The 27,825-nt window shown below is 37.4% G+C and overlaps 2 protein-coding genes across 5 annotated transcripts in view; one reads left to right on the top strand and one right to left on the bottom strand.

The window, feature by feature from the left end:
- TDO2 (tryptophan 2,3-dioxygenase) overlaps window positions 1-27,825 on the top strand; it is a 45,724-nt gene that overhangs the window by 9,258 nt on the left and 8,641 nt on the right. For all 4 annotated transcript variants that reach the window (XM_040554505.1, XM_040554506.1, XM_040554508.1 and 1 more), the window contains 4 exons: window positions 22,742-22,847; window positions 23,965-24,055; window positions 24,898-24,968; window positions 26,762-26,889. In XM_040554505.1, the coding sequence (XP_040410439.1) occupies window positions 22,800-22,847; window positions 23,965-24,055; window positions 24,898-24,968; window positions 26,762-26,889 (338 nt within the window). In that variant the 5' untranslated portion in view covers window positions 22,742-22,799. The remainder of the gene's footprint in view (window positions 1-22,741; window positions 22,848-23,964; window positions 24,056-24,897; window positions 24,969-26,761; window positions 26,890-27,825) is intronic.
- ASIC5 (acid sensing ion channel subunit family member 5) lies at window positions 4-13,479 on the bottom strand. The gene is made up of 10 exons (XM_040554503.1): window positions 13,440-13,479; window positions 10,448-10,754; window positions 8,293-8,524; window positions 7,508-7,627; window positions 6,423-6,572; window positions 5,711-5,858; window positions 4,993-5,049; window positions 3,425-3,593; window positions 888-979; window positions 4-264 (listed from the first exon to the last, which is right to left on the bottom strand). Exons 1-10 carry the CDS (start codon window positions 13,477-13,479, stop codon window positions 65-67), a joined length of 1,515 nt encoding a protein of 504 aa, XP_040410437.1. The 3' UTR covers window positions 4-64.

Raw genomic sequence — 27,825 nt, 5'->3', positions numbered from 1 at the left:
TCCTTTGCATCTTAAAAAGGCAGGAAAGTAGCAGAAACAATTAGTTTTGTGAGTCTACAAGCCACTAACATTCTTGTATTCCTGTATTTTTCTCCTTGTGTGTTGGTTGGTTCTGGGATGGATTATTCCATTGAGGCATTTCAGGAGCTTTCAGTAGAAGAAAGATGCACATCCAACAGAAATTAGTAAAAATATACTCAAGCAGTTCTATGAGTGTAATCATACTGGCACCACAAAACAATCCAAGCTGGCCACCTACATCAGCTGTAATAGAAGGAAATAAACATACGTCATCCTAAGTATTTGGTTTAGTCTAGCAAGCAAACAAAACTCTGCTAGTACTCAAGCACTAAATAAATTCAAAATACATAATCCATCACTTTAAGAAAACAGAATTAATATTCTTAAGAATGTTTGTGGGAAAAAGATGAATGTGTTTCTTAAAATTTTAAATAAAGCAAGTACAGCACAACACATCCTACGGTGGAACACGTGTTTAAAATATCTCCTGCTGCTGTTCCTGTTAATCCATTTTCTTGCCTCTCCTCCCTATGTTCTCCCTCTCCCCTTTAAATCCCAGAAGCTTCCCTATGCTTACAGTTCAGCATGTAGTGTAGCTGTAAATTAGTGCAGAATTTAATTATTACTCTCCGTTGTTGTCTCTACTGCAGGTCATTCAATGGTATGGCAGGAGACCATATCAAAAATGAGCATGAAGCAAACATGATCATTACCATTATAATATAAAAGGCATTGCTTTTTGTTTATAAACCCAGATAGCCTATGACTTTGGAGAGGAGAAAATAATATCTATTTATATATATTTATTATTATCATTTTAGATTAAATATTGATGAGCAATAAATAAACGTCGAGCATTCACTTACCAAGCAACTCAGATACAGACAAGGCCTTCTGCTGCTGAGTTATTTTGTAGCTCAGATCATGGTACTTAATGTCAATAAGCACAAGGTTCTGCCTAATGACAAGCACATACAGTATTACATGACACAGCCAGGAGTGCTGTTCATTTTTACCAACATCCATCAGTATGAACTGCCTTCGTGGAGAGTGATGTATCTTTAAAAGAGCAATCCACTAAGAGGTATAAAAAATAATTAGATGACTGAAAAACAATGTTTTCTAATAGCAATAGTTATAAAAGGATCTCATTAGAGGAGTTGATCTCCAGGCTATGTTAAAAGAACTCAGCACTATTGAGATAAAATCCTAAAGGGTCGCAGAGATAAGCTTAAGTGGAAGTGTCAAGCATCCTGAACTACAGCAGATACACTGCTTGGAAATGTAGTCTAATACAGCCTGTCATTTATGTGCAAATGCATATTTAATCCTGATGATCTCAGTGACAGTATTTGTGCAGAAAAGCCCTTGTCCTATACTCAGATGCTTAGTTCTACCCTCTGCTAATAGCTTCTCTTACTTGCCTGCTGCAAAAGTGGAAGAGCAGGCAAATCTTTGGTGGAGCAGGATCTGTGGAATGATTCAGCGAGAATAAAGAGCTCATCTTTGTGATATCGTGACTACTGAAAGAGTCAGCGTAGCTGCTAAATAGAAGATAAACATAACAGTAGAGGAATAAAACAGACACAAAAACTGATTGCATAAATAATGTCATATCCTTTAAGAATAAAAGTAGTGTTTATTATTCAGAAGTGTAAACAGCTACAGTTTTTGAGGTTGAAAATGGTAATGAGCTTATTAATTTGATATTCACTGAAAATACAGTATTGGTTATATAAAATGACTTCCATTTCTTTAGGTGATAATTCTAAAATGTAGGTAACATTGGGTAATAAAAATAATCCTACTTTCATGGCTTTTACTATAAGACCTTCTACAATTGTTCCTAGTGGTTCTATCCAATAAGGTAGTAAATAGTTAACTTTTCCCTTCCTAAATTTTCAGAAATTAATCAGTGTCTATGTTTTACCATTCAGAATATGTACTTTTTAATACGTGGGAAGGATTCCTATTGGTTAAGGCTTGGTAACAGGAGAATGTTCTGTATTTTCGCTTGCCTAATTAAATAATTGCTGGGCTGTGCATGATGTTTACATACAATAAAATAATCAATAAAGATAAAATGTTCTCAAAGGATTATTATCTTTTGTATATAATAATAGGTTTAATTTTCATAATACTCATATAGTTCCTGTTCATGTATAAATATATGGAAGCATTTGCAGACTGATGGTTTCAAGAGTGAGAAAACTGAAGTCACTGAAACAATGAAATACTCAGAGATATTTCATTAGCCAGATTTTCTACGGTTCTTTATAAATATGTTTGAATCCATGAATATTATTGGTTCATGTAGCATTTGTGTTAATACTTATGTGTACAAGTAACATCTACCTCCGTGAGTAAGAGGTAATTTGGACTACAAAACTGTATTGAATGCTCTTTGAGAAGTATCTTTCTAGCAGAAAATTATGGAAATCATTCTATTGGGTATATAATGCATGCATTTTCAAGGAAATTCAGCATCAATTTATTATATTGTAAGTGTAAGGTATGTATGTTTTATTAAATCATAAGTATATATGATATTTCTTCCACGAACTTAAAGGTATTCAGATCGTGTTAGCTCAGTGCTACCACTGAACAACACAGCTCTGTGCATAACTTAATTTCTAACATAATTTACCAGATAAAATGTGTAGTCAGTACCACAGAGACATATTTTTACACTAGAAGGTCTCTTCTTTGGGTATAGTCCTACTTTGTCGTTGTTGTTGGGTAGGTAGCATTTTCAATCACACAGATAGAACCATCTTATTTTGCTACCTTATGAGAATATTTCATCAAATATTTTCTAAATATATTTTATATATGTATTTTATAATGTAAACAGTATCAACAGATTTTACTAACAATAGAAAAGAATTTTAAACTTGTGACATTTTTATCACAGTAAAACCTAGCTCTTCAGAGCTTTTGAAGCTTTTTTTGGTAATGCACTGAGAGAAAGAAGGACTTTATCTAGCATCGATTTCGGTTGTTCACTGACTTCAGGTGTGAAAAATCTGTCGTCTTTGTTGGGTGGATTGCTCATGTGGGTTGTGAATAGGTTTGATAACCCTGCTCTTTCTTTATACCTAATTGCAAAGAATGATTAAAAATAACGCAAAAGGTAGCATAGAACATTGCTTTCCAACTGAGGTATCTATTTTATGTTATCCACAGGTCTTAGATGTATCTAAGTATAGTTTAGACCTACATGAACATGTCTAAATCCTAAACTAATCTCTTAGACAAGACTGGTTACATTGCAGACAACATGTTAAATACCACACACTTCAGAGTATATTTTTAAAAGGTCACATTTACATCATACACTCTGTTCACACACTTGGATGTAATGGATTATTTCCTTATTAGACAAAGTGTTAAGCAAGATTACCTGATGTATTCTGGGCTTTTCTTCAGCTTTGCAGAAATGTATTTTATGGCTTTTTCTCCTCCAAAACTTGAATAGGTGACAGTGGTAGGATATTCCATTTCTTCACAAGGGGCAGGACAAGTGGAATTGTGAGTTCCTACTGTGCACAATCCTTTTATCTCTATATCATCTGAAATTTCAGGAGAAAGAACTTGCATGTTTCTAAAGCAACACACAGTGTTAGGACTTTTCTTAACCTTACAAAATGACTTTAATAAAGACTTTGGTTAATTATCCCTAGAAAGGTTGGTACATACAAGTTTGAAGGAAGAAACACGTATTTGTAAAAGGCACTTAGGTAGCTGGAGCACAGTATTAAGGGTTGAAATTTTTGGTTTTGATTTATTCCCCCTTTCTACGCCCCCCTACAGAAATTCAGCACTCGCAAGTCTTTTCACCTTCATTAGGACTTTATGCACTTACTCTTTCTCATCCATGACTTATCAGTAGAACAACAGAAGGGTGCCCATGTTCTGTGCTAGCCTTCTGGTTACATACTTAGGCTTATAATCCTTGGTTTTGATATTTGCCTAGCTCTTTTCAACGCACAGGAGTAGGTTCTAGAGCAGTGTCAGTAGTAATTTACTGTCATCTGATAACTTCATAAAAGTTTTGCTAAACTGAGCTCACTTAACACCCCTGTCCTTTTACTTTTGGGCTTAAGTCAGCTGAGGGGGATCCTTCTGTTTCCTCAAATACCAAACAGATGTGACAAAATTCTGCAGGTGTGACTGTTCTGGGAGGCCATTCCTCTGACAAGGCTTTAACAGAAAGAAATCACTGAGTAAATCTGGAAAAGCTGCAGAAAATCAATGGAGAAAAAAATGGTAAGGCATAAATACTTCCTGAAGCATAAACTGTAACCTAAAGGCCTGGCCTCTACTCTGAGGTGAGTACTGTAACCTCCTGCCTGTGGTGCTCTGTTTGCCCTGGTGTAGTGGCAGCTGCTGCACCTTCCCTCTGTATGTGGGCTTCTCATGTTAGCATGCTGGGGAAAAGGAAGTATCTCAGCCTGTTAAGTGACAATTTGAAGCACTCTCTTCCTCCAGGAATAAACTTGTTAATCTACGTGGTTTCCTAATCGTTCATTCTTCTGGGAAGAGAGAGTCACATCACATAGCTGAATCCATAAGAATTAAAAAGGAGGATTTCCAAAACTCATGAGAAGTTACTTCTCAGATTATCACTCACAGTATTTTCCAGGAAGTCTGCTGTAGTGACTTAAGAATTTCATATCTACTGTGTGTAGATTATTTGCTCATGAAAAAGAATTATATTTGAAGCATTTTGAAAATATATGATTTATTTCATTTTTATTTTTTTAACTATAGAATCTTAAAGTCCAGTGATTTAGTATTTTTTTTCATCAGTTACCAAACTTTTCATTACTGTGTCTGATCTCCGTTTTCAGAATCTTAAATGAACTAGGATGTACTCCATTTCAGTACTACTTTCAGTATTTTAACTGATAGATATTTTCTACTATTTGGAATTGGCTTAGAAAATATGAATATGAAATTAATACTTACAGACTGCAGGATAAACGCAATTGTAAAACTTCAGCAAATCACATTCGGTTCCATTGCCTTAAAAATAAACAAGTAACTTTAGGAACTTAAATCAACAATCTAGCCATTAGCTCTATTTGTGCTAAACTGAAAAATAATGTCATCAAAGCCTAGACACCACTTTGTGCTTCTCTTTGTACAACTGAGAAAACAATTCAGTAGGGCACAGTGCATTTACACCACAAGGGGTACATAGCAATAGAAGACAATAGACCAAGCCAAGAGGCTCACTGGAGGACTGAACATTATTGTTAGGTTTGCCAGCTAGAACTGCCTTTAAGGCTGTGGCTCACTCTTTGTATTAGCTTGCTAAGGAATTTCTGTCTTAGTGGTGAAAATACAAAACAAAATGGGTAGATGTAATTTATGATTACATCCCACATGTTTCAGCAAAGGTTTCAAACTTCATGGAAGATTACTCAGACACCAACTTATCTTTTTCAAGATTTTTGGTGTGTATCCTAAAAATAGTTAATGGACAGATGCGAAGTCTAGAGTTGACCAAATATCTTGCTGTTTTTCTCTGAATTAAAAAAAAAAAAGGTTTAAGTAAATTAAATAATCCAAGTTGTAAATATCCCACAAAGATGTACCCTATCTCCTTTACCATTCAATATTGAGTTAGTTCTCCTAGCAAGATAGTCATTAATTAGAGCATATGGTAGTCCTAAAAAAATACCTGGGAGAATGAAAGGCAAACAGCCACACCAGTCCTGTATGTACCGGGCCTTGCATTCCTGCAAACAGCCATTAGTACTATAAATATTCTGGTACTGAAGCTTTATATCAGGCTTGCACTCTCCCCATGGGTATTCTTGGATAATTGACTGTAAAGTAATAATAACAGAATATATAAATTTCTCTTTTAATTTAGATATTGCTTTATCACATTTTACAGTGCTAAAAGAAGCCTGTTTAAGACATAAGCAGTAATATCGTGATTTAATTGGAGGGGATTACGGTTTATGCTTTTAGGATTATAAAATCATCGTCACTCTCACACAGCAAAACCAGGACCTGATCGGACAGCCCAGTGCAGCGGGGTAGTCTTCTCTGATTGTATCAGGAAAGGACTATCAGGAATCTGATACAAAATTAGCTGTGATGGAACATATTGATGCTACAGCACTATCTTTGTATTGTTGTGTCAGTGAGACTGTGAGAGGTTAACTTGAGTATAAACAGATTAGGCAGACCATTAATATCTTGGGAAAAAAATAACAGGTTTGTTGGTGGGTTTTTTATATAGCTGGTTGAAATGTTATTCTTAGGACTCGCTGTGGCATGATAAATATTAAATAACTGCAAAAGTTTGTAATTTATTGCCATGCCTTGGAAAAGATTAGCAATGGTACAGACTAATATTTCCACCTGATGGACAAGGTGCTTACCTTCAGCTGGCGGATTGCGACCTGTGCATGCATGCCGACTGGTGTTAATAAACCTAAACCATCAAAGCGTGGAACCTCTTTGGGTGAATGGATAACAAAAGTGATGCCAGCATCAGTATAACCAAGGGCGGGATCATCAGTGAATTGCTCCTGATACAAAAAGAAGTATTTTAAATAGTTTTGGCTTTGCTTATGCTCTGAAGTTTAAGCTATATTTAAAATGGTGCTGCTTTTATTATTATTTGATCTTATTTCTCTTGTTACATCTTTAGCAATTCACAGGAAAATGTAGAAGTAAGCTGACTCGAATTTTCTTTAACTTTGTAGGTTTCATTCCAGTTACTCTAAATTTTAGTGTTTTTTTCTTCCTTCTGTCCTCTCCCACTTTCAAAAGCAAGAAGGCATAGATGAACCTTTTTCATAAGTTGGAAATTCACTACTTCTACTTGCAACTACTCCATGTTTCAGCAAGCTTTCCAATACTCTCTTGAGAACCTGTCACTCCTCTCCCCTATAGCTGCTAGAGAACAAAAGTGAATGTCTAACTCTTATCATTCTAGGTTTTAGTTTTCTTCCCTGATCTCATAAGGTGATATTCCCTGAGCTTTCTGTATTTTGTGACCAAAGACAATCCTAATAAGGTCTTTACAGTGCAAAGACCAGATCTTAGCTGACAAGAGACACTTAAGATGCTGCTGAAATAAAAATTCAGTACTCCTTAGAAATTGGCACCATGTGACCTCCCCTAGTGGGTCTTTTACTGAGATAGAGATGTTATCCTGAGTTGCTTGTATAAAATTATATTATTTAGCTGAAAAATATCATCAGACGTAGGTGAATCGTGTATATATATGTATATATGCTCACTTGCAACTTTCTACACCATTTGGTTTGGGGACACAGTCAATAGTTATTCAGAATTTTTAAACTAGTTTTGGATCTTTCCTTTAAAATACGCTTTTACACAGGAATAGTCTTGAAAAATAATTTTGTGCATGGAATTCTGAAGGTCTGTGTAAAACAAAAAATCTACTGATCTATGAATTATTACATGATTTTGTATATAATCATTTGTATATCTGTACCTGTTGGACATCAAAAAGTAAACGTAAGCCTCTTCCAGACAAACTCACACTTCTTGCTGGAAGACCATTGTAATTAAAAGTAAAGCAGTTTCCATATTCAGTGAAAATATGTTCAAAATCCTTCAATAAAGAAAAATAGGGAAGTGTAAAATAAAAGAAAAAATCACTTAAAATTTCATTAGTCCATCTCTTACATAGTGATTTACTAGTGTTTTTTTGGTTTAGTCTCCCCCCCCAAGGCAGTGCTAAGAATAAGGCTAACCTGCAAGAATATGGGACTGATTTTTCTGTTCACATATTCTATTGGAGTTGGGAGTTGTTGTATGGCAGAACTGAGACACAAATAAGAGGATCATATTCTTTTGTTGCTGTTGCAGAACTAATTACATCAGTTGAGTGCAACAATGCAACCATGTCGTGCAAAAAAACTCCATTCACACTGATGTTGGTTATAGGCCATTGATGGGAAAGGTTGCTGCATGAAGCCTGGAGGCATGACAGTTTTCAAAGGCTGCTATCTATGCAGACGTGGGACTAGGCGGAGAGCAATTTAAACTGAAATTCCATATTACAGCTCAGGTAGGCCCACAGGCTGCCTCTGTGGTCACTGGGAGAGCTGGGGTGCTCCTCAGGGTGGTTTAGAGCAGGATGTTTTCTCTCAATTGACCAACTGTGAAGGGAAGGCAGGGGGAGTAGCTGGCAAAACCAGGTGTCTGAAGTTGAGTGGTAAGAATACATCCCCTTCCCCTCTGTGCTTCTGATGTAATAAAAGGAAAAATATTTACCTCTGGGTGACATGTCTTTCCAAAGAATTCACATTCTAGCAATGTGCTGTGGTTTAAATAAAACCCATTCTTCCTTGTAAACTCTTTAATGCTGAAGTTCTGGTTTCCAAGAAGAAAATCATTTATCTCTTGAGAATATTTGTCTTCCATAGCAAATTTCTGGACAACTCCAGAAACGATGTTCCAAAGGAGAAAAATGACTTGGAGGTTGCTCACTGCATGAGCTTGAAACCTGTCAGTGGGAAGGAAAAAGAATGGCTTGGAGTTCTGTAGAGTTACAGGACTGATCTCAGTGCTCTCACCAAACCCGTGACATGGTTTGTTGCCTTCTTGTTAACTGTATCTGATTCTTGCCCACTATGCCTGCATTTGCACTTTGATTTCTATAACATGAATAAACAATATAGTCTCCATTTCTAGGAAAAGGTTATTTTCCAAACAAGAAAGCGGAAAGGGACCCCTTTCTAGGGTTATTCTAGAAACATTTCTGTTGTGTGTGGTTATTTAATAAATAAAAATGGTCATCTGCATAAGACAACCGCCAGATTTCTAGAGCTGAAGAAAAGCTGGACAATTGCATTTACATGAGAAAAATAGCTGGAAGGAGCTGTTCCTTTAAAAAAAAAAAAAAGGGCAAGAAAAAAAGAAAGCTGTGTTCCATCCTTTAGAAAATTGATTACTAAGTACATCTCATGTACCTGTGTTGCTAAGTCACTACCTTCTCATGAACCCTGTAGTTGGTGACAGTGGCATGAACCAAGGGTGACCCTTACTCCTAGAATCCACTTGAAAACTGTAAAAATATGGTAAGGTTTTGGAGGTGCTTTCCTGATGTACAGCATTGAAGACCTTTGCTGAAGTAAATTAAGGGTTCAGAGAACTGTTATGGTAAGTTTAATCTCAAAATACTGAAATGAGAATAAGACCTAAGAAAACAGCAATACCGTGTTCTTCAGAATCTCTATCTTACATAATCCTATTTTACAAAACATATCAATGTATTTGTATAATAGATCTTAATGCACAAGCTTAAGAAAGATCAGTAGGAACAGCTCTTCAACTGAATTTGAGTCAAAAAATAAAGGCAGAGGTAGAGTTATACCTCTTCGTTCTACCAGCAAAGAAAACTGTCACTAAAAATGGAGGAAAGAATAAGCATGACATGAACAACAGATGGATATGGCAGCAAACTGCCTCTTAGGCAGATAACTGCTGTGCTCAGGAGCTGTTTGCTCACAATGTGTTGCTGCTATAGATGCAAGAAGTGAGAGGTTTTTATAATACACACTGTACTCTACTCGCAGTGTATGTTCTACAGAATAACCCAAAATGGCTTTACAGAGGGCAGTGGGAAGGGAAAATAGTGAGGTGGAAAGGCTTCAGATATCTGAGACTTGGACTTCTGGTTGATTCTGCCAACAAGAGGTAGAAGTTCTCAAAACTTACATTGTTTTCCCAAGAATGCTAAGATTTCTCCATTACTAAAACAGTTGTTAAATTACATATTTGCTCTAAAAATCAGGCAGTAGTTTTACTGCATTATTTTTAAAGTGGTTGCATCTGAATCCTGGCCAGTATCTTCAACTGTAGAAACCTGTAGTGAAGTTTCTGCTTAGATATGACTTTCAAACATGCCAAATGCTTTCCTCCTACAACTCCCACTGACATCAGCTCGAACCATAAAGGCACTGAGCACCTCTGAGGAAAAATAACTGCTTTGACTAAGGTTTCTACATTTGCATGAGGTTTTATTTGAACCTCTCTATTTGCAAATGTTGTTTTATTTTTAGCTTGAGTATGACTGACTGTGCCTTAGTTACACTATAGAAGGAACACTCGAGGTTTATGATTATACATAGAAGAATAATGCCAGAGAGGATTTTATACCCCTCCTTACTTTTTGAATCTTAAAAATCTGTGGTGCCGTTCTTCATTTGAAGAAGGGGAAAGATTAAAGACAACCTCCCCTGATTCTCATGTTTTCCTCCTCAGTTGAATCTCACGTGGTGGTGTGGAAGACAGACTCCTTGTAGACATGGTTTTTTGGCTTTGTTTTATGTGATTCGTTCAATCAAGCTGTGGGTCCCAGCTGCTTTATGTTAGCCAGAAAAAGAGGTGTTGCCTCTCAAGAGTGAACAACACACCCAACTCTTACCTGTTCAAGTTGCAAAAAGTCACAGCAGGGAATTTGACGTTTTCCACATACTGAACTACCACCGTGGTTGTGGTTGGCCAGCTGAAGTAATATATAAAGCGACTGCAGATTTGCCAAATGACAATGCCAAGACAGCCTGTGACCACTAAGAGCCACAGCCCTCTGTGTGTCCTGCTCCGCCTTCGGACAATATTTTGCACTCCATGAAATGAAGTGGATGAGGCGAACTCCTGGTGATACCTCCTCCTGTCTTCCAAACACGGCTGCAGTTTCTTTATTAAGTACAATCGTATCTTTTCCAATTTTCCTTAATATTGAACAAAATGAAAACACGTTTTTTAAAATTAGCATTTAAATGACACTTTGGAAAGGAAACTGTAACTCTGGTACTCAAACGCATCTTGTAAGAGTTGTAAATTCTCTTTTTGATTAGCGAGCTTCCTTCCAAGGATGGTCTAGAGCCCTGGAAGTCTTGTGTGCTAGATTAGCCCAGTTCTCTCTTCTCTGCCTGAGAACAAATTATATCTTGCAATATTTTATGTATACATATTCTTAAACATATTAATATAAATGAGGAGCTCCACCTCTGTGGAAAAGAATGTGTTTTTGACATACCTCAGTAATCTAAAACCATAGGATGCTGTGAAACTACTGTAAAAAGCTAAGCATCTGATTATTACAGTAACATCCTATTGAAGTCCTGGTCCCTTCTGCTTGCTCTAAGAAATAAGGTAAAAAGGGAATTACATATTTTTCAGGCTTTTACTATTTCATTATTGAAACTCTGGGTAAAATTTGAAAGGTTACAGATTCAAAGGGAAATCTACTCTCTTCCTTGGGTTTATATGAGTAAACTTTAGGGTATGGCATGTTTTGTAGGATGAACATATACACTTTATCAGACTGATTTACTAGAGGCTGTTACAGTTGGGCAGAGGAACGAAGCGATGTGAGATTCATCTGCTATTGCAATCATGACCACATCAACACTCTGGGATTTTTTTTTTTTGTCTTATGTGCAGACTGTGATAATTAAATCCCAGGCGGTTTTGGATTTCAAAATGTTTCCAAAAGAATATATATATATATATATATATATATATTTAATGCTTCATATGAGAACTTTGATCAATACTAATATGATTTACTCTAACTCCTTTTAATCATCAAACAGCTACTTCTGCTGGAAAACTGCTCAGAAGTTTTTCTTCTAGCTCTAATGACTGTTAGATCCCTTTGCAAAGCTGTTCAGCCGTGGGTGCTTTTACACTTCACATTGTAATAAAGGGGAAACGATTAGGAACTATGTCTTCTGTGCAGACTATAATGTTGGTCCAAGAAGTACAGGTAGAACATAAATTTTATATTCCGCCATTGCCAGATATAGATGCTGGCAACTGTTTTCAGGATCTGAAGATGCAATTTTTCTTTAATCATTCATCTTTGGTCTCAGTCTGGTTCTTGTAAAATGAGCTATGACTTCATTGACTTTAAATGATTTCATAATGTCACTAAACTTTGACTTCAGCCATGGCTTCTCAGATTCTTTCTGTTGCAAGCTAGATATTTCTTTCTAACACCTTTTCTTATTGTTATAATAGAATGGTTATTCCAGGTTTCAATTAATGAATGGTAAAGTAATACACCAATATAATGTCAATGAGTGCAATATTATAAATGATTAGCCCTTCATCTTATGCTCTATAAAATTAGGTTGTGTGTATCTGGGCTAAGGCTGTGTATCCAACACAGTTGAACTAGCTGTGACTAGGTGAGTTAGAGTATCCAAGCTGGTGCTAGATAGACAGTAAGACCTTAGGCATACATTAGACCTCAGACATATCATTCTTTTGGTAGCAATACAAAGTACATTTAATGCAGCTACTATGACAAAAAAAAAAAAGTCAAATGTGGATAAAAAGAAATTTTAATAAAGGATCCAAGGGTTAAAGGGAAAGGAAAGAAAGAAAGGAAATAAGAAAGGAAATAAGTAAGAAAGGAATCCAGGTTCAGGAGCAAACCACATTTCAGGGTAGGCAAGTATGGAACATGCATCTAAGAACAAGCAGGGTAGACTATACATTCAGGATGGGCTGTAGGTGCTTTGCCTCAGAAAATTCTGATTACTGAAGAAGCCCCAAGAACCATGATGGTTAGTCAGATGAACCTGATTTCCCAGTCCAATGTTTTTAAAGGAGAAATGAGTTCCCTGTATATATAACCCAGGGATACATGTCCAGGGGCATGCTATTTTAAGTTTGCCTAAAGACTTCAGAAATTCAGTATCTTTACATCCAACTTAGTGTTAACATAAAGAAGGTTTTTTTAACTTCAGTAAGTAGGTAATTGATCACTACTTGTATAGGAAACTGATAGGTAATAATAATCTCTTTTGACCCAGTGGGGGAAAAAGATATAAGAGGTCCCATTGGAAAGAACTGGAAGCTAAGCTCTTGCACAACAGAAATTAAGTACAACATATTTATTTCTGCATTCCCAGTGGTAAATTGTGATTGGATTTTCATTAATGAACTTGTCAAAAAGGAACAGCTTTGTGAAAGATAGCTCAACTTCAGCCAGAACTCTTACCTGGAAGGAGTGATTTCAGGGAGGTTACATGTGACTTCTGCCTATGCAAAGGTTAGTTAGTCCAGATAGTTTCAGGATTTCCTTTTTGCCTTAATCTAAAAATCATTAAAGTATGGCATCACTCAGAAAAGTCATTGCCTAGTTAAAGCTCTGTTAGTTTTATTCTAAATGCAGGACCAATAACTAGAGAATTTCCCTCGTGTCCTAAGTGTAACATTATCTCTGCAAGCTCTTTTTCATCTCTCCCTTCTTCTTTATATCTTGAAAAATGTACATTACTGCTATTTTTGGACAAGGTTACAACAGAAGAGAGACAACTTTTCTCATTCTGTTTGTCAATCCTGAAAAAAGCTACCGAAATGTAACAGTTTTGGTAAGGCACTCTAATGTCTAAGTTACATACCTTTAGCATCCAATTGAGTGAATCTCCCCAGTTGGTCCATGAGGCTCTGCTTATTTCAGTAAGGAAAGAAAGGATACAGTAAGCTGGCTTATCACTGTGATCATTACTAGCTAATGGCTTTTATAGAAAACTAAATGGGAGGTGATACTCGATGACACATAGCACTGGGCAATTTACCTGCCGGGGTTGCTATGTTTTGCCTTTAAATAACTTGGTCTGCAAAGTACAAGAGAAGATTAGTTTTATGACAGGATCAGATGTTTAAGTACTTATTATACCAATAATAATAGAAGTGCAGACTTCTGTCCTGTTGCATCAGCATGCAAATTATTTTTTCATATTTTTTCCTTTTATTTCAGAAAGATCGGTCATCTTCACTAAAGTACTGTGCTGTTCAGAACTGACTAAATTATCTTTAAGTAGATAAGGAACCCTTTCCCTGGAGGGCGATGAATGTCTGCCAATGGGTTCCCACCAGCTGTAGGATGGAGTTCACCCTTGCTTTGAATAACTGTCCTCATAACCACCTCCAGATTTCATGTTCGTGTGGGCTTTAGCAAGAAATGGGCTGTTATTCCTGAGAACTAACTCTGAGGGTGAGGAAGAAAATACATGGAGAGTCAATCATTCCATTAACTCCTTATGGAGAAAAAAAAAAAAAGAAAAAAAAGAGACAAACTGGTGGATGTGTGGTATCAGCTTGTTTGAAATTCATTTCAAGTAAAGAACTGAGCATCTAATTAAAGGCAATAGAAAGCACTCAAAAGCTCAGACCTGGGATGTACTTGATGAATCATCTAGGAAGATCTAAAAAACTGTCACAGTTCCTCTCTGATTTGCAGGGGGTGGAGATTTTGGGACTGCTTCATCTGTCATTTTTCTCTTAGTAAAGCTCCTAAAGTTAATGCCCACAGTGTCCTTGGGTTTCTAGGTGCACTAGCTCGGCCCCTTGGTACCTCACTGGCCGGTTGTTCGCTGACTGCTTTCTGACCGTGTTGGTCAAGCGATGAGCTGCAAGATGAAGCACTAAGCTCATTCCAGTGTGGCAAGCAGATTTCTGTACCCGGCTTCTTGGAAATCCTTCTTCCTTTTGTTACTCTTGCCTCACAGACGAGGCTCTCTGCCAGGGCAAGCTTTGAGCAGCACTTGCGTTCACTCGAGCAGTAAAGTACTTAACAGTGAACTGTTTTTCAACATCTATACATAACTGAACCATACCTAATGCACTGCTGAGCAGTTATTTGCAGATCCACTGATTCCTATTAACGCAAAACACTCTAATTCACAGTACCCAGACAACGCTTCTACCTCACGTAAAATTTGCTTGAGTTCTTAAAACAAAATTATATTGGTCTTTTATACTGCTATGTGCATAGGATTTAAGAGGTACAAACTGTAAGTTGCTCTTTACACAGCAAATATGCTTCATCTTACTATCTTAAACATATATTACAAAGAGTCTGTATTCGGGATATATTAGATGAACATGGGTTATGTTCTCTGGTTGTTTTACAAAAGAAATTGAATTTTAAAATGTTCTTTCTTTTATGGTTGTTTTACATTAATTCTTATGCAAACAGCAGGGGGCGAAGACCAACCATCTTGTATTTGTTCAACTTTCCAGATGGCTTCTAGAAGTAGCTTTCATGTCATAAATTGGTCACAGGTTTGTCCATTCACTCCTTGTGGTGTGTATCTGGTTACCTAAACCACACAGTCCCTAATTCTTAATGCAGTAAAGGTTAGGAAAACCAGGCGATGACAGAGGTGATCTCAATTTTCTATATTCATGCATATTGTAAATTTTGTATTTCAAATGTGTTTAGAAGTCAGTTGTCAGTGCTTTTCAATTCCCTTCTTGTGGTTCCAGCTTTAAAAAGATGCTGCAGCCAGTGTAACTACATAGCTATTTGTTGAGACAAATAGATGAGGTGTTTCAGACAAAGTTCTGCTTTTATGGCCTAGTTGCCAGAAAATGTCTTGTAGAAATACTTATGGGCTGCTGAGAGAAAGTACATGCATACATACGTACACACAGACATACATGTTCAGCGTATTTAGCTTTTATTGGACTTTTTTCATAAAATGTCAAAATGTTTCCTTTCAACTTCTGTCTCATTGTATGAAGAACTGTGACTGCTTTATGGACAATAATGCTTTTAAAAATGTTTTTCCAGGATCTCTTTTCTGTCTCTGGACAGAATCTCTGTCTTTCTCTGCGTGTCTCCACATCCTCTCTCTCTCTCCTCCACCCCTTCCCCTTCTTTCAAGAAGTTGCTCAAATATTATTTCCTTTTAAGACAGAATAAGTAAGGCATTTAGTTATACGGAAGGCTGCAAATACTCATACTCATTTTGTACAGAAAATATTAGTAAAAAAGAATAATGGAGAAGAAGAAAAGGAATTGACCACCATTTGGACTTTTATAATACAGTGTCAGTGCAATTTGATGGCAAATGCTGGGACGTACAAAATGGTAGCTAACTGTAAATGCAAGTAGGTATGCCAGTGGATTCAGCAATGGGAGGTCGGCTGCAAGAAAGGGGGCTTGAAGAGACTTTAAAGACTCATTGGGCCTATCTCTATCCATCAATGCAGAATCAGCTATGTGAGAAGAAATTATAAGCTCTCATCTGTGTTTTTTAGTGCTCTACAGACAGTAGAAATTTCTCTGTTTGTTTGTTTATTTTGATCTCTCTTATTTGGCCGTAAACTGGTTACTCCTTCTCTTGTCCCTCTGTATATGAGGGACTGTTTATTACTCTTCCCTTTGAAGGAAAAGTATTTATTACTCTTCCCCACAATCTTCTCTTGGCTATAGTAAAATTTGTCATCTCTCTTAATGGGCCATATTTTCTATGCTAAATGTTCATTTTTCTTGCCATTTTCTTCTGAGCTCTTTCCAAGTAGTCTTCATCTTTCTAGAAGAGTGGTGCCGAAGACATAGTACAACAGACATCCCTTCTGATGCTGGAAGGAAAAGAAGCTTTCCATGCCATGTGGAAAGCTTCCATGTAAAATTTCCAGTATGAAATTCACTCTTTCCAACAGCTTTGACTTTTGTTGCTTAATATATTATTTTTGACTATCTGGAGTATCCAGCTCATTTCTTAAAAAAAAAAAAAAAAAAAAAAATCTTATTTGCTGGTTCGGTTATCACTGCTGAAGTTCAAAAGTACTGCTCTTTGCTTCACTGAAACTGCACATTATTTATTTCAGTGCATTAAGATCGCTTTGATTTCTAGCCCCCACCTGCCAACATGCTATTATACGTTCCAGGCTGTTCTCATTTGTCAATTTAAAAAGTGTACAAGCTATTCCATCATCCAGGCCATTTATGATAATACTGAATAGCATCAGATTAGCAAATTGTTACTGGAGTTTGTCCTGAAGGAGCCCTTTGCTCTTACTAGGCAGCTCTACCATGGAGTAAACAGCAGCACAGACTGAGCCACGTGGAGGCACGGCATGGCAGCAGCTTACGGCTCTAGATTTTGACTTTTCTGTACCTAACTAGTAGCCAATATTCATGTCTTTAGGAGAGAAAAATAACAGTTTTCCTGTACGAAAAAATTGAAACTTGCAATGTGTGATTGCGAGGCATTAAAAGAGGATAGATTAGCCTTGGGAAAACTCAGTGGCAGCCTGCGTGTTCTTATCTGTGTTCAAGCTTTGTTGTTTTTCATAAATTTATAGCTTTGGTTGATATTGATGCATTTCTCAAATGAAAGGAGAAATGTTTGGTATTAACAGAGAAAGAACATCTTCCTCTGTGATTTGGAAGTTAGTTGTCAGTTGGAATATGAGGAAGATAAAATGTTCTTCTGGGACAGTTGTGAGAGCAGGCACTTCAGACAGCGTCCGAGAACAACTAGAAGACAGCAAGTGAAAGCAGAATCACTATGAGAGCTCTATATTAAGAAAATAGAGGTGTTGGGGGAACCGGTGGTAATCTAAGCAAAGTACCCTTTTAATCACAGTTTGAGGCAGGATATTTGATGTCGGCACTTCTGACTGCAAGGGGGTCATGTACTGTGTGATGTGAAAGAAATTCTGCAGGGATGTAAATGATAGACTCCGAGGGGTGTGTGGGGATTGTGCTGGGACATGTGAAACGTAAACGGAAGTTAAAGGTATGTTGAGAAGTGACGACACGGTTCTTTGTGTTTAAGAAGTAGAACAAATACAATATTAAAAAATAAATAAATAAATCCTTGCAGCACTATCTCTTCGCTTTGTTTGTAGTTTGCAAGACCTTGAGCTCTGTTCCTCCCCCAGATACAAATGCCTGATTGGATTATTAATATTGCATCAACTTTAAGCTAGTTTGTTTAAGCCTTGAGTCACTGAATTTTATTTTTCTTAAACCAGACTGCAAATTTCAAATGTTGCTTAAATACCAATGCCAGTTTTGGAAATCACAAAATGCTCAGTTGAGAGGGGAACTTGTTTTGGTGCCAAACCTATTATCTCCACCTCATCTTTCCTTCTTGTGTCTTTACTCACATGTCTCTCTCATTATATGTTTATTATTAAATTGACTGGGGATGTAGGTTTCGTTCAGTGGTTGTATAGCAGCTAGCACAGTGAGGTTCTGGCGTAGGCTACTAGGTGCTTCAGCTGTGCAGTAGGCACTAGAAGGAAGTCAAACAAGGATACACAAATGTAGTGTGCTGGACTGAGCTTTATGGTAAATAAAAATTAACTGTCAAATGCGGTTCGACCAATGTAATTGCCAACTTATTTAAAAAAAAAAAAAAAAGAGAGAGAGAAAACAACACATACTTAAAGTTTTGTAAAGCCTTTTTGGGAAAGCATTTCTGTTCCAGACATTAAGTAATGTATAACAATTTCAGTTACCTTCTCAACCAAAAGCCTACCAGTAGTTGCTGTCCTGCTTGCTTTTGGCATTTCACTATTACATTTGCAGTTTTGTTGTCCAAGAGACCAATTCTTTCATTGCTCTAATTTTGTGGACCTAGCAATGCTCTCATCTGAACATCAGTAAGATATTTTTCCTTTTAAGTGCTTCAGCTTAGAAACAGAATTTGAGCAATTGCAGATAAGGGGGACTGGGACTATAAAGCAGTTATTTCTAGCAAGCTCATAAGCCATGACTTAATACCAAGTGGTAATTAAAATTACTCAATTACTTGGCAGGAAGTTTGAAACAAGCACAGGGAAACACTCTTTCACGTGATATGCACGTCAGTTATGGAAGTTGTGGCAGGCTGTGGATTCACAGGAGGGTTATTAAATGGCAGGGACAGATGTATCTCAGGCAGTCCTCAACTATCAGGATTCAGAAGTTAGATGGAGAAGTTATTTCACTGTAAGTGTGTTTTTTGTTGTTTGTTTGATTGATTGATTGTTCTAATAGCTCTTCCCAAGAAATCTTCTACTTTCTAGTAGAAACTCTTAAGCGTGGTGTGACCTATTTGGATCTTGTATCCAACCCACTACAGCCACTGTTATGTAGGTAGAAACTATTTGTGCTGGATAACTCCTAGTCTGTGTTTCTAGGATAACAGTGTTGGGAAGCTTCAAGCGTCACTTGTTTATTGCAGGAAGGTCTCCAAGCTCTTTGTTCAAGTTAATGAACTTCAAAAAAACAATTTGATCCGTGATGATTTTGAAATCAGATTGAGAGTATGAGCAGAAGAATGGGTAACACTGTCCAAATTATTTGTACGTGCACTTTTTTCTCCATCATCATTTTTATGTAGGATAACTTTAGATTCTGTTTAGGTGAAGACAGCACTTCTAAGTTCATAGGAGAGAGGGCTCTTACCGGGTTCATGACATTACACAGGCAGGCAGTCATTCATACTTACTTCTCCTCATCAGGCTAATGGTTTGGACATAGAGCTCCACACAGTAAGAACAAGTGGACTCTCAGCTCCATCTGTATCTACAAAATAAGGCACAGGATGCCTCTGGCTTGCACCAAACCTGCCATTGGCCAGGCTGGAGGGAAGCTCCTTTTTTGCCCTTACAATTCCCTTCTTTCAGTCCGAGTAAGCTCAATTTGTCTTCTCTCTGCAACCTTGTTGCAGGTGAGACAACCCAAACTAGTCCATCCATCCCATGTCTACAGCTGGGGATGGGGAGGCAAACAGGGGATGAGGGTGGGTTAAGAAAGGGTTTTAACAATTTCCGTGCTTGGTCATTAAGACCAGGACAGCTTGAAGGCCACAAAGTGCAGTTCCTGGAATCCGCGATTTTTTTTTTCTGCTGTGTTTAATTGTTTGTCTTGTGTTCAGCCCAATCACAAAACAGAACATTCTCCCTGCTGAAGGTTAGAGTCCTGTGATATGTTTCTGGGATGAACAGAAGCCTTTCTGTCTGACTTACATGCTATAAAAATAAATAAGCAAGGAAACGGAGAGAGAGAGAGAAAGAAAAGCTCAAGGGCATGCGCATGCTTCTGGCTTTCATAGACTTTCTCAGTCATCCGTGGCATGAACAGCAAGTTGTGTGCATGGTTACATCTGCTTTTACATGGCTCTGAGTGTTCAGCAGGGAAAAGATGGTGCATTTTGAGAAAAAGGTAATACCATCAGTTAAAATCAGGGTTGTTTTGCTTCAGATCTATTCACATGGAGGAGCTTTTTCCATCAAGATTCCTTTATGAAGGATTATACTAGAAAAAAGTGATGGCAAAGAATCAGAGCATAAAGGCCACTCAAACCACTCAAAGAAGAATTTGGTCCCTACGGGGAGCCCCAAGTTTGAGCAGCATGGCAGATGCACAAAGAGACATTTACTTCTCCATCAGTTGTAAGGGTGTCTGCAGCCAAGCCAGAGTTGAAGGCTCAGAGCTGAGCCAAGCCTTAGGGCTCTTTCAGTCTGTGCTGTTGTCCGTATTGCCAGTGGAAAATTTCATAATCAGGTAGTACAACTCAGGTTTGTTTTTTTTCTTTTTTCTTCTCTGTTTATCATTACACCCTTGTGAGGCCTTGCTGAGCTCACATTAAGGCAGCCAGTAAGATGAATGAGTGATGGGACCAATCAGTTGTGAGGGCCTCAAACAGAGTCTGGACATGCTGGAAATACTGGAGGTACTTCCTAAATTGTGGCAGTCTGGTTGATCTGTTTCGTTGACTGAAACTTGTCTGCTGCTGAATCAGAATGGGAGTTTGTATAGCTCTTGATTCAGACAGTATCCTCAGCTAGATTTTGAGGGAGATTAGTAACCCTGAAGTAATTAAGGGTAGCATTACTTCCCAAATAGGGAGTTAATGTTTTGTTAAGCACAGAGTTTAAAAGGGCTCTGAGACTTCAAAGTCCTTCCCCTACAGGGCAGGCAATGTAAAGGTTGCAAGTCAGGGCATTGCTCTGGTAGTTTATTATTCTCTGGGCCCCACAGTAGAAACTAAAGCTGTGCAAGAAAACAGACAGTAACTTCTTTGAAATTAAGGGTCCAATATTTTTCATCCTTGTTGTTTTTTGTTTCTTTGGTTTTTTACTATGTTCACACTCCTTCTTTGCTTGTGCCTTGAGAAAAGATAAGTTTGATTTCACTGTGGAGGTTCAGGCTGGATGTTTCAGCTAAAGGTATACAGAAATGACAGCCTAAGCCTTCCTTGCCCATGCCTTTGAGATCTGCAAAGGGGGCAGGTTATATTATTATGTTCGTAATAATGCTGTTTCATCGGAACAGCACATTTTTCGGTGCTGAATTCCCAATGTATACACAGTCTTCACCTTCATCTCTACTTGCCTGCATCCAGAGCAGACGTACAGATAGATGTGCGTGGTGAGGATTATTTTACTCTATCAGCTTTTACATCAGGAAGGAAGAACACCTTGACCTTCCTGATGGGGGCACCTCAGTGGTGTCCCACTTTCCTTGTGGCCCAGCTGTATGAGAACACAGTTCTAAACTAATATTTGTATAGCCTGACTTACAGCGTCTGACTTAGCAGGGTATACATCCCATCACCCACGTGCCACATCACATGTAACTTTTTTTTACATATTTTTTTTCGTGATGCCACTGCTCTGAGTGACTGGAACAGCTGAAGCCAGCACACAGGCACCGCTGCCCAGTGCAGGTCTTGCAGAGAGTGGATTAACTTTTTTTTTTTTTTTGGGAACAGGCTGGCAGGCACAGAAGTGCACACTAGTTACACGTTACTTCATAGTGTGTTTGGCTGATGATTTACCAGAATTGAGTAACATTTGTCAACAAATGAGAGTGAAACATACGCAGGAGGAAATAAAATCAAGAAATTGTCATGAATTAAACCACTGGAAAAATAACAGGAGATGTATATGGCTATTTTTACTTGTTTTACTTAATCTGTGTGCACATTTTGAAAATAAGTGTATTACTTGAAAGCCTTTAACAAACTTTGTTCAGTCTTCCTTAGAGATATGTTCTCTTTCCCATCCCCTCCCCTTTCCTTTCCTTTTCCGTATGTTTCACTTTTTTAAGGTTCAAAGTATCTTGATGTTTTGATACAAGGGGTTGCAGGTTACAAACCCACTTAAACAATTCCTGATTTACATATTGAATATTGCTTTTATTCACACACAGGCCTCTCATTGACTTATTCCTGACACCAGCCTGAGTCCCCAAACAGCAACTAGTTGAAACTTTGAAGGAAAAAGCACAAAAGTTGTGTGATATGGGACAAAGCAGGTATCCCAGTCATTCTTCTTTTGATTGAAAAAATAATTAAAAAAAAAAAAAAAAAGGAGAGCCAAACCCACATGAACTTATTGACCTTTGTGCCAAGGTAGTTGCTGTAATTATGGAATAGCAGGGATGGGCTGAGGGCTAAGGAGGAGAATTTGGGGGTTGGCCAATGCAGTGAGGTGAGGTTATATATAAGGTGGCTGCAGCGGATTTGGGCAAACTAACGGAGCATATTCCCCAGAGCACTGCTCAGCGAGTTTGGACATTGGAACTATGAGTGGGTGCCCCTTTGCAGGGAGCAAATACCTGTGAGTCCATCTTCTCTCTATTTTGCTTTAAAATATATAACTTTATATTAAAGTTCAGAGGGGAATTAGTGGTTATCTGCAAATAGACTGCTGCAGTTCTTGCTAAGGGAGAAGATGTTGTGCGAGGACTTTTCAGAGCATGGATTATTTGATGAACTACATTTAATGCTACCAGTTTTTACCGTGGCAAGATGCCTGCGTGGCGCGCTGTTTTTCTCACAAGACTGCTTTAGTGGTTCATTTTGCTCAAAACAAGGCATTGTTTGAATTTTAGTTGCATCTCAATAAAAAGGCAGGCATAGTCATAGATGCCTAATTAAATAGTTTATTTGCTTACTTTTCTTCTTAGATTTAATTTTAGCAAGCTATCTTTGGAAGATGAAAAAGAAGACAAATCACAAGAAGGGATGAATAAAGCCAGCAAAGGTGGACTTATCTATGGAGACTACCTACAAGTAAGTACAAGGATTTGATTTTTACTGCACCAGTCGCTCTGAAGGCTTGAGCCAGGACTCGTGATTGACAATTCTCCCTGTTATACGCTGACAGCAGTCAGGCAGTCACCGAGGCAGGTCTCAAAGTGTCCTTTCTCTGCCTGAGCTCCCCAGGTGTACTCGCAACACCAGACTCAGCTGAAATGGTTGCAGGCGGACTGTGGGATGGCTTCTCAAATTGCAGGGAAGCTGGGTATTTGAGGGGGTTGGTAGGGAAATTGTTTGTACTGGCAAACCTCAGCTGTGACGTGGTGCACCACAGAAGGCTTTCTCTGGCCTGACAATTGCCAGTTGGCAGTTTCTCTACATGTCAGCAGGCCATGTGTAACTTCCCCAGATTATTGCGTGAAAGCCCAGACTATTTGGCTGGAAAAATACATTGCAGTAATCTGGGGGTGTGATACAGAAAACAATCAATCAATCAAACAAACAAACAAAAATCACTAGAAGTAATCAAGAAATATGCAAAAATAAAATGGCATAAGTAATAATATAATTCAGACATTTTCTTTTTTTTTTGGTGACAAGAACTGAAGTGAGTGCCCAAAAGATTAATTTGTTGATGTACGATACAGAATCTTGTAAAGATTCTTTTAAAGCAAGTGAGATTGCGAGTTTGACTGAGTAAAAAATCAGTAACACCAGAACTGAAATAACTAGTACAGCCTCAAATCAGAGCTCTTTCATGGTTATGCTATTATGTGATTACACAGAATCTTACTACAGGACTTCTGTTGCACTGAACATGACAGTATCGATATAAGATCTGGAGAACGCACTGGATATTTGGTTTTCTCTCTCTTTTTTTTTTTTTAAATAATTAAAAACCCTTAAGATACTTTCCAAACTTTACTACTTGAAGTACCAAAATGTTAATTTCAGGCAAGATTTTTTTTTTTTAAATTAAAAAATAATGTCTGAGACCGCTTAGTCTAACTTCTCATATAACCTGGAATATTTTTTTTAAATATTTTAAAATATTTTTTCTTAAATATTAGCTCTACACAATGGGACTACAGTACACTGTGTCTAAAGCAAAATTGAGAACTTTACAAATAACCTTATTTTCATTTTTAAGCTGAACAAAATACTGAATGCTCAAGAGCTTCAGAGTGAAAAGAAAGGAAGGAAAATCCATGATGAGCATCTTTTCATTGTGACACATCAAGGTAAGTGGTTGGGAGGACTAAAGTGATGGTTTTCTGACATTCTTGCCACAGGGAGTAATTTAATGCTGAAACACTCTATGCATAATTTTTCACTTTAGACATAGTCACTACAATCACTCTGTCTTTTTATCTGCATTTGTTGTATCCCTGTATCTTTTGTAAGGCATTAATCCACTCTATGCTTATGAAGCCATAAATATAAAATTTGGATTTGGAAAACCAAGAGTTCAACGGTTCTTTTTCTAGAGAAATTAAGGTGGGGAAATTCATTCTTGGCTTGAGTAACAGGCTGCTATGCAGATTATCATAGGCAAGGTTTGTGTGTTGGCTTGTGGCTTCTCTGAAACTTCAATCCAACTTTTTAACAATCACGAGGCTTTCTAGAAGCCAGCACAATGGTTAGGTGCTCCCTAACTGCTTGCGGACACTGCTCTGATAATATTTTCCTGTTGATGGGAGATATTTAGATGGCATTAAGGTTGTAAGCAGCTCTGGGGAATGTTGTAAGCAGAGGGGAACGCCATAATGCTTTTCATGAAGTATTGGAGCTGGATTTTCTCTTAACCTCTTTTGTAATCTGCATTCAGTACATCTAATAACTGACATGAAAAACATGCCTTAAAAAAATCTGTTTACATTCTGGATGCTAGATAATTTCACGTAACAGACAGCATACTTGAACAGGCAATACATTTGTGTATCAGTGTTTTTTTATACAGTGGCATTGTAAACACAGGCTATTCATTTAACATCAAAATCTGAGAATTTTACTTCATCAATGCTATCAAGAAAAAAACACAGTAATTTTGAAGATAATGCTAACAATAACTTTCTTGTTGTAGCTTATGAACTTTGGTTTAAGCAGATTCTGTGGGAATTGGATTCTGTTCGGGTGATCTTTCAAAATGGCCATGTAAGTCAAGAGCAAATATTCATTTTGGGAAAATCCAGTCCCCTATTTCTCTTGTCTCTTTCTTCCCAGACTGATATATATTGTTTTTTCTAAATCAACATGTGCTGTATTTATATATAAAAACAGTGCACACCCCCTCCATCTCACACTTCCACCCCCACCCAAAAAAAAGAAAGAAATTTTGCTGTGTGGCTCTTGTATCTTGATAGTATGTACAGATGTTTGATCTGTAAAATCCTATTTCCTCCTGATGTCTGCCTTTTACATAGATCACTCTCCAAGACCAGTTTCATCGGCTAAAATTCTCTCATACTTTCCTGCTAATAGTGGGTAATTGCAGGAGCTAACTTGGGTATATTATACTGCAGAAAAGCCATGCTCAGAGGCAAAACTGAAAACAGAGCTAACAGGTATCTTAACATTGAAATGTCACTTCCGTATTTCTTCAAGTTTTTGAGGTCTACATACCATTTTCTTCTATCCAATAAATACTAGATGAAAGCAAAACTGTTTTTGATAGTAAAATTGTATTAAATCCAACAGAAGGGCAATAATCAAAATCACAATGTACAATTGCCTGAGAATTTCTTAAAATATAAAAGGAATATTTTTAAAGCTCTAAACATTTATCCAACATTAAACACACCTCATAACTAGATAACAAAGGAAGACTCCTCACTGAGTATTGCACTCACAGAAAAAGGCTGACTACACGTATTTTGAGAAATGCCTTGAATACCTTGAATAACAACCCAAGTACCTGTATGTGAAGAAAATCTAGAAGTAGATCAGACCTTCTTTCAGAAAGAAGTAGCCTTTTCCTTATAACGCTCAATGAGAATGATCTTTCTTGTCCTCTGCAGTCATAATTTTGTTGGCTTTTTAGTTGAAAATTGTATCAAAATATAACTGACCATAATCAGCTCTTAATAGAATCATTTCTCATTATTTATTTTTGTGATAAATGAAAGCTACCTTATAATCAGAATCTGAAATGTCAATGTTAAAGTTGAGAACACAGCAGGATGATTAAGGAAATGGTTTTCATTTTTCATTTTTGTAGTTTGATATTTCCTTGTTGTGTGCCCCGGTCTTAGAGGTAAACTTGATCCCGTTAAAGTTAATAGGAATTTTAGCAGATTTCTCTGGAGGCAAAGCATTCAACTTATCCTTAAGAGCGTTCCCTTGTTTTCCATTTCATATTTTCTATTTCCCACTAGACGCTGTCTTTTCTGTTTTCTTCTGCTTGCTAGTGCAAGTCTTTGACAAGCATCTGTTCAGATGTTCTGTCCTGATATATCTCAGATTGTTCTGCTTCTCAACTTTAAGTACTTTCTGCACTTGCCTTATGGCTTGTTCTCTCACAGTATAGATTATAGAAATGATTATAATAGAAATCATAATATAATTATCATGTTGTAATTTATGTCATTAGGATCATATTGTAATAATTATAAATGTTTATTCTAGAAATGATTTTGGTCTAGAATTTAATTTCTTGCGGTGACTTTTATTTTGGTCAAAATACATGAAAGAAAAAAAAACATTGTCCAAGTTGCAATGTGTCATCATTGAGAGAAAAAAAGCTGTTTATCTTTGAGAATCATACTTTCAGTTTTCAGTTAAAAACAGGGCTTTATATTCAATATAAGATTCTGCTGCTATGGATTTCACATGGAATGGACTTGAAGGACTATAGTGATACACAACAGTGGAAAGACCTGAAATAAATAGGTAGAAGTTAAAGAGAACACCATTCTCTCTCTGCTTACAGTCTTTATTTTTTTATTAAGGTAAGAGATGAGAGAAACATGCTGAAAGTTATCACTCGAATGAACAGAATTTCAATGATTCTGAAATTACTTGTGGAACAGTTCTCCGTTTTGGAAACTATGACTGCATTGGACTTCTTTGATTTCAGGTAAATACTTACTATTCCTCCACAGTAATCCATGAGCTAGTAATTCTCATCCTTAGAGTAGGCTGTGAATTTAAGCAGGGTCTTTAATGTACCCTGGCAGCTTCCAGTACCTGGATTGTTCAGCAAGGTGAGAACGTGTCTGAGAAGTAGCCATAATATTACAGTACAAGAGTCAACTAAGAACCTGAGCTTGCATACTAGTCCAGCATACCCTGTAATGAAGTACAAGTTAACTGTTGGTGATTATGTGTGCTGCTGATAAATGTCTTCAGATAAAAATAAAGAATAGCAGAAACAGTAGAAATAGCTCTTGGTTCTGTTAACACTTTACTAGAAACTTACCACTGCACAGTTGCAGTCATGTTCTATGACAAATCATAAAAGTGTTTGGGTGACATGCACTCTCTGTGTATTATCAAACAGACATTTAAACTGTCTTGCTTTTCGTTGCTTCCCAATGTGGGCATGCAGTGCTGGAGGCTTCAAATGGCTGAAGGAAACATTGCTCTCTTCTTATTTCTATCCTAGAATTTCTGCTCTCCAGTAGCTGCCCAAAGTATTGTTGCACCAGCTGGTTGGTAGCTCATCTGCCTTCTGCTCAGGCTTTATTTGGGATCAATTGGTTTGCCTCATTTCTCACTTGGCATTGCCTCTCGCTTCCCGCAGCACAACTAGCTCCTTCCACTGCCATGCATGACAGCTTCATCCACAATCCACCATCTGCTTTTCTGCTTCCGTTCTGCTTGTGTCCCTGACCCATCTGACTCATGAACATAGTGCTGTCCAGCATCCCACCCACTTCTGCATTGCTTTAGTACCATTTTCCCTCTGTTTTTTAATGGTCCCTAACTAAAAAGCATGTGAAACTACAATCTGGCTTCCTGTGGAAGTTTGAAATATCTGTCTTCTACAGCAAGGGAAATACATGGGTTAATC

Source organism: Cygnus olor, chromosome 4, assembly GCF_009769625.2.
Source record: "Cygnus olor isolate bCygOlo1 chromosome 4, bCygOlo1.pri.v2, whole genome shotgun sequence".
NCBI lineage: Eukaryota > Metazoa > Chordata > Aves > Anseriformes > Anatidae > Cygnus > Cygnus olor.
Note: the sequence above shows the minus strand (reverse complement) of the source record. Positions and strands in the feature narration are given on the sequence as shown.

Coding starts and splice junctions, on each gene's coding strand:
- ASIC5 (XM_040554503.1), bottom strand. CDS start 13,479: ATGGACCAACTGGGGAGATTCACTCAATTGGATGCTAAAG. Junction 10,755..13,439: donor CACTCAATTGGATGCTAAAG/GTATGTAACTTA, acceptor TTCAATATTAAG/GAAAATTGGAAAAGATACGA. Junction 265..887: donor GTCTGTATCTGAGTTGCTTG/GTAAGTGAATGC, acceptor CTTCTATTACAG/CTGATGTAGGTGGCCAGCTT.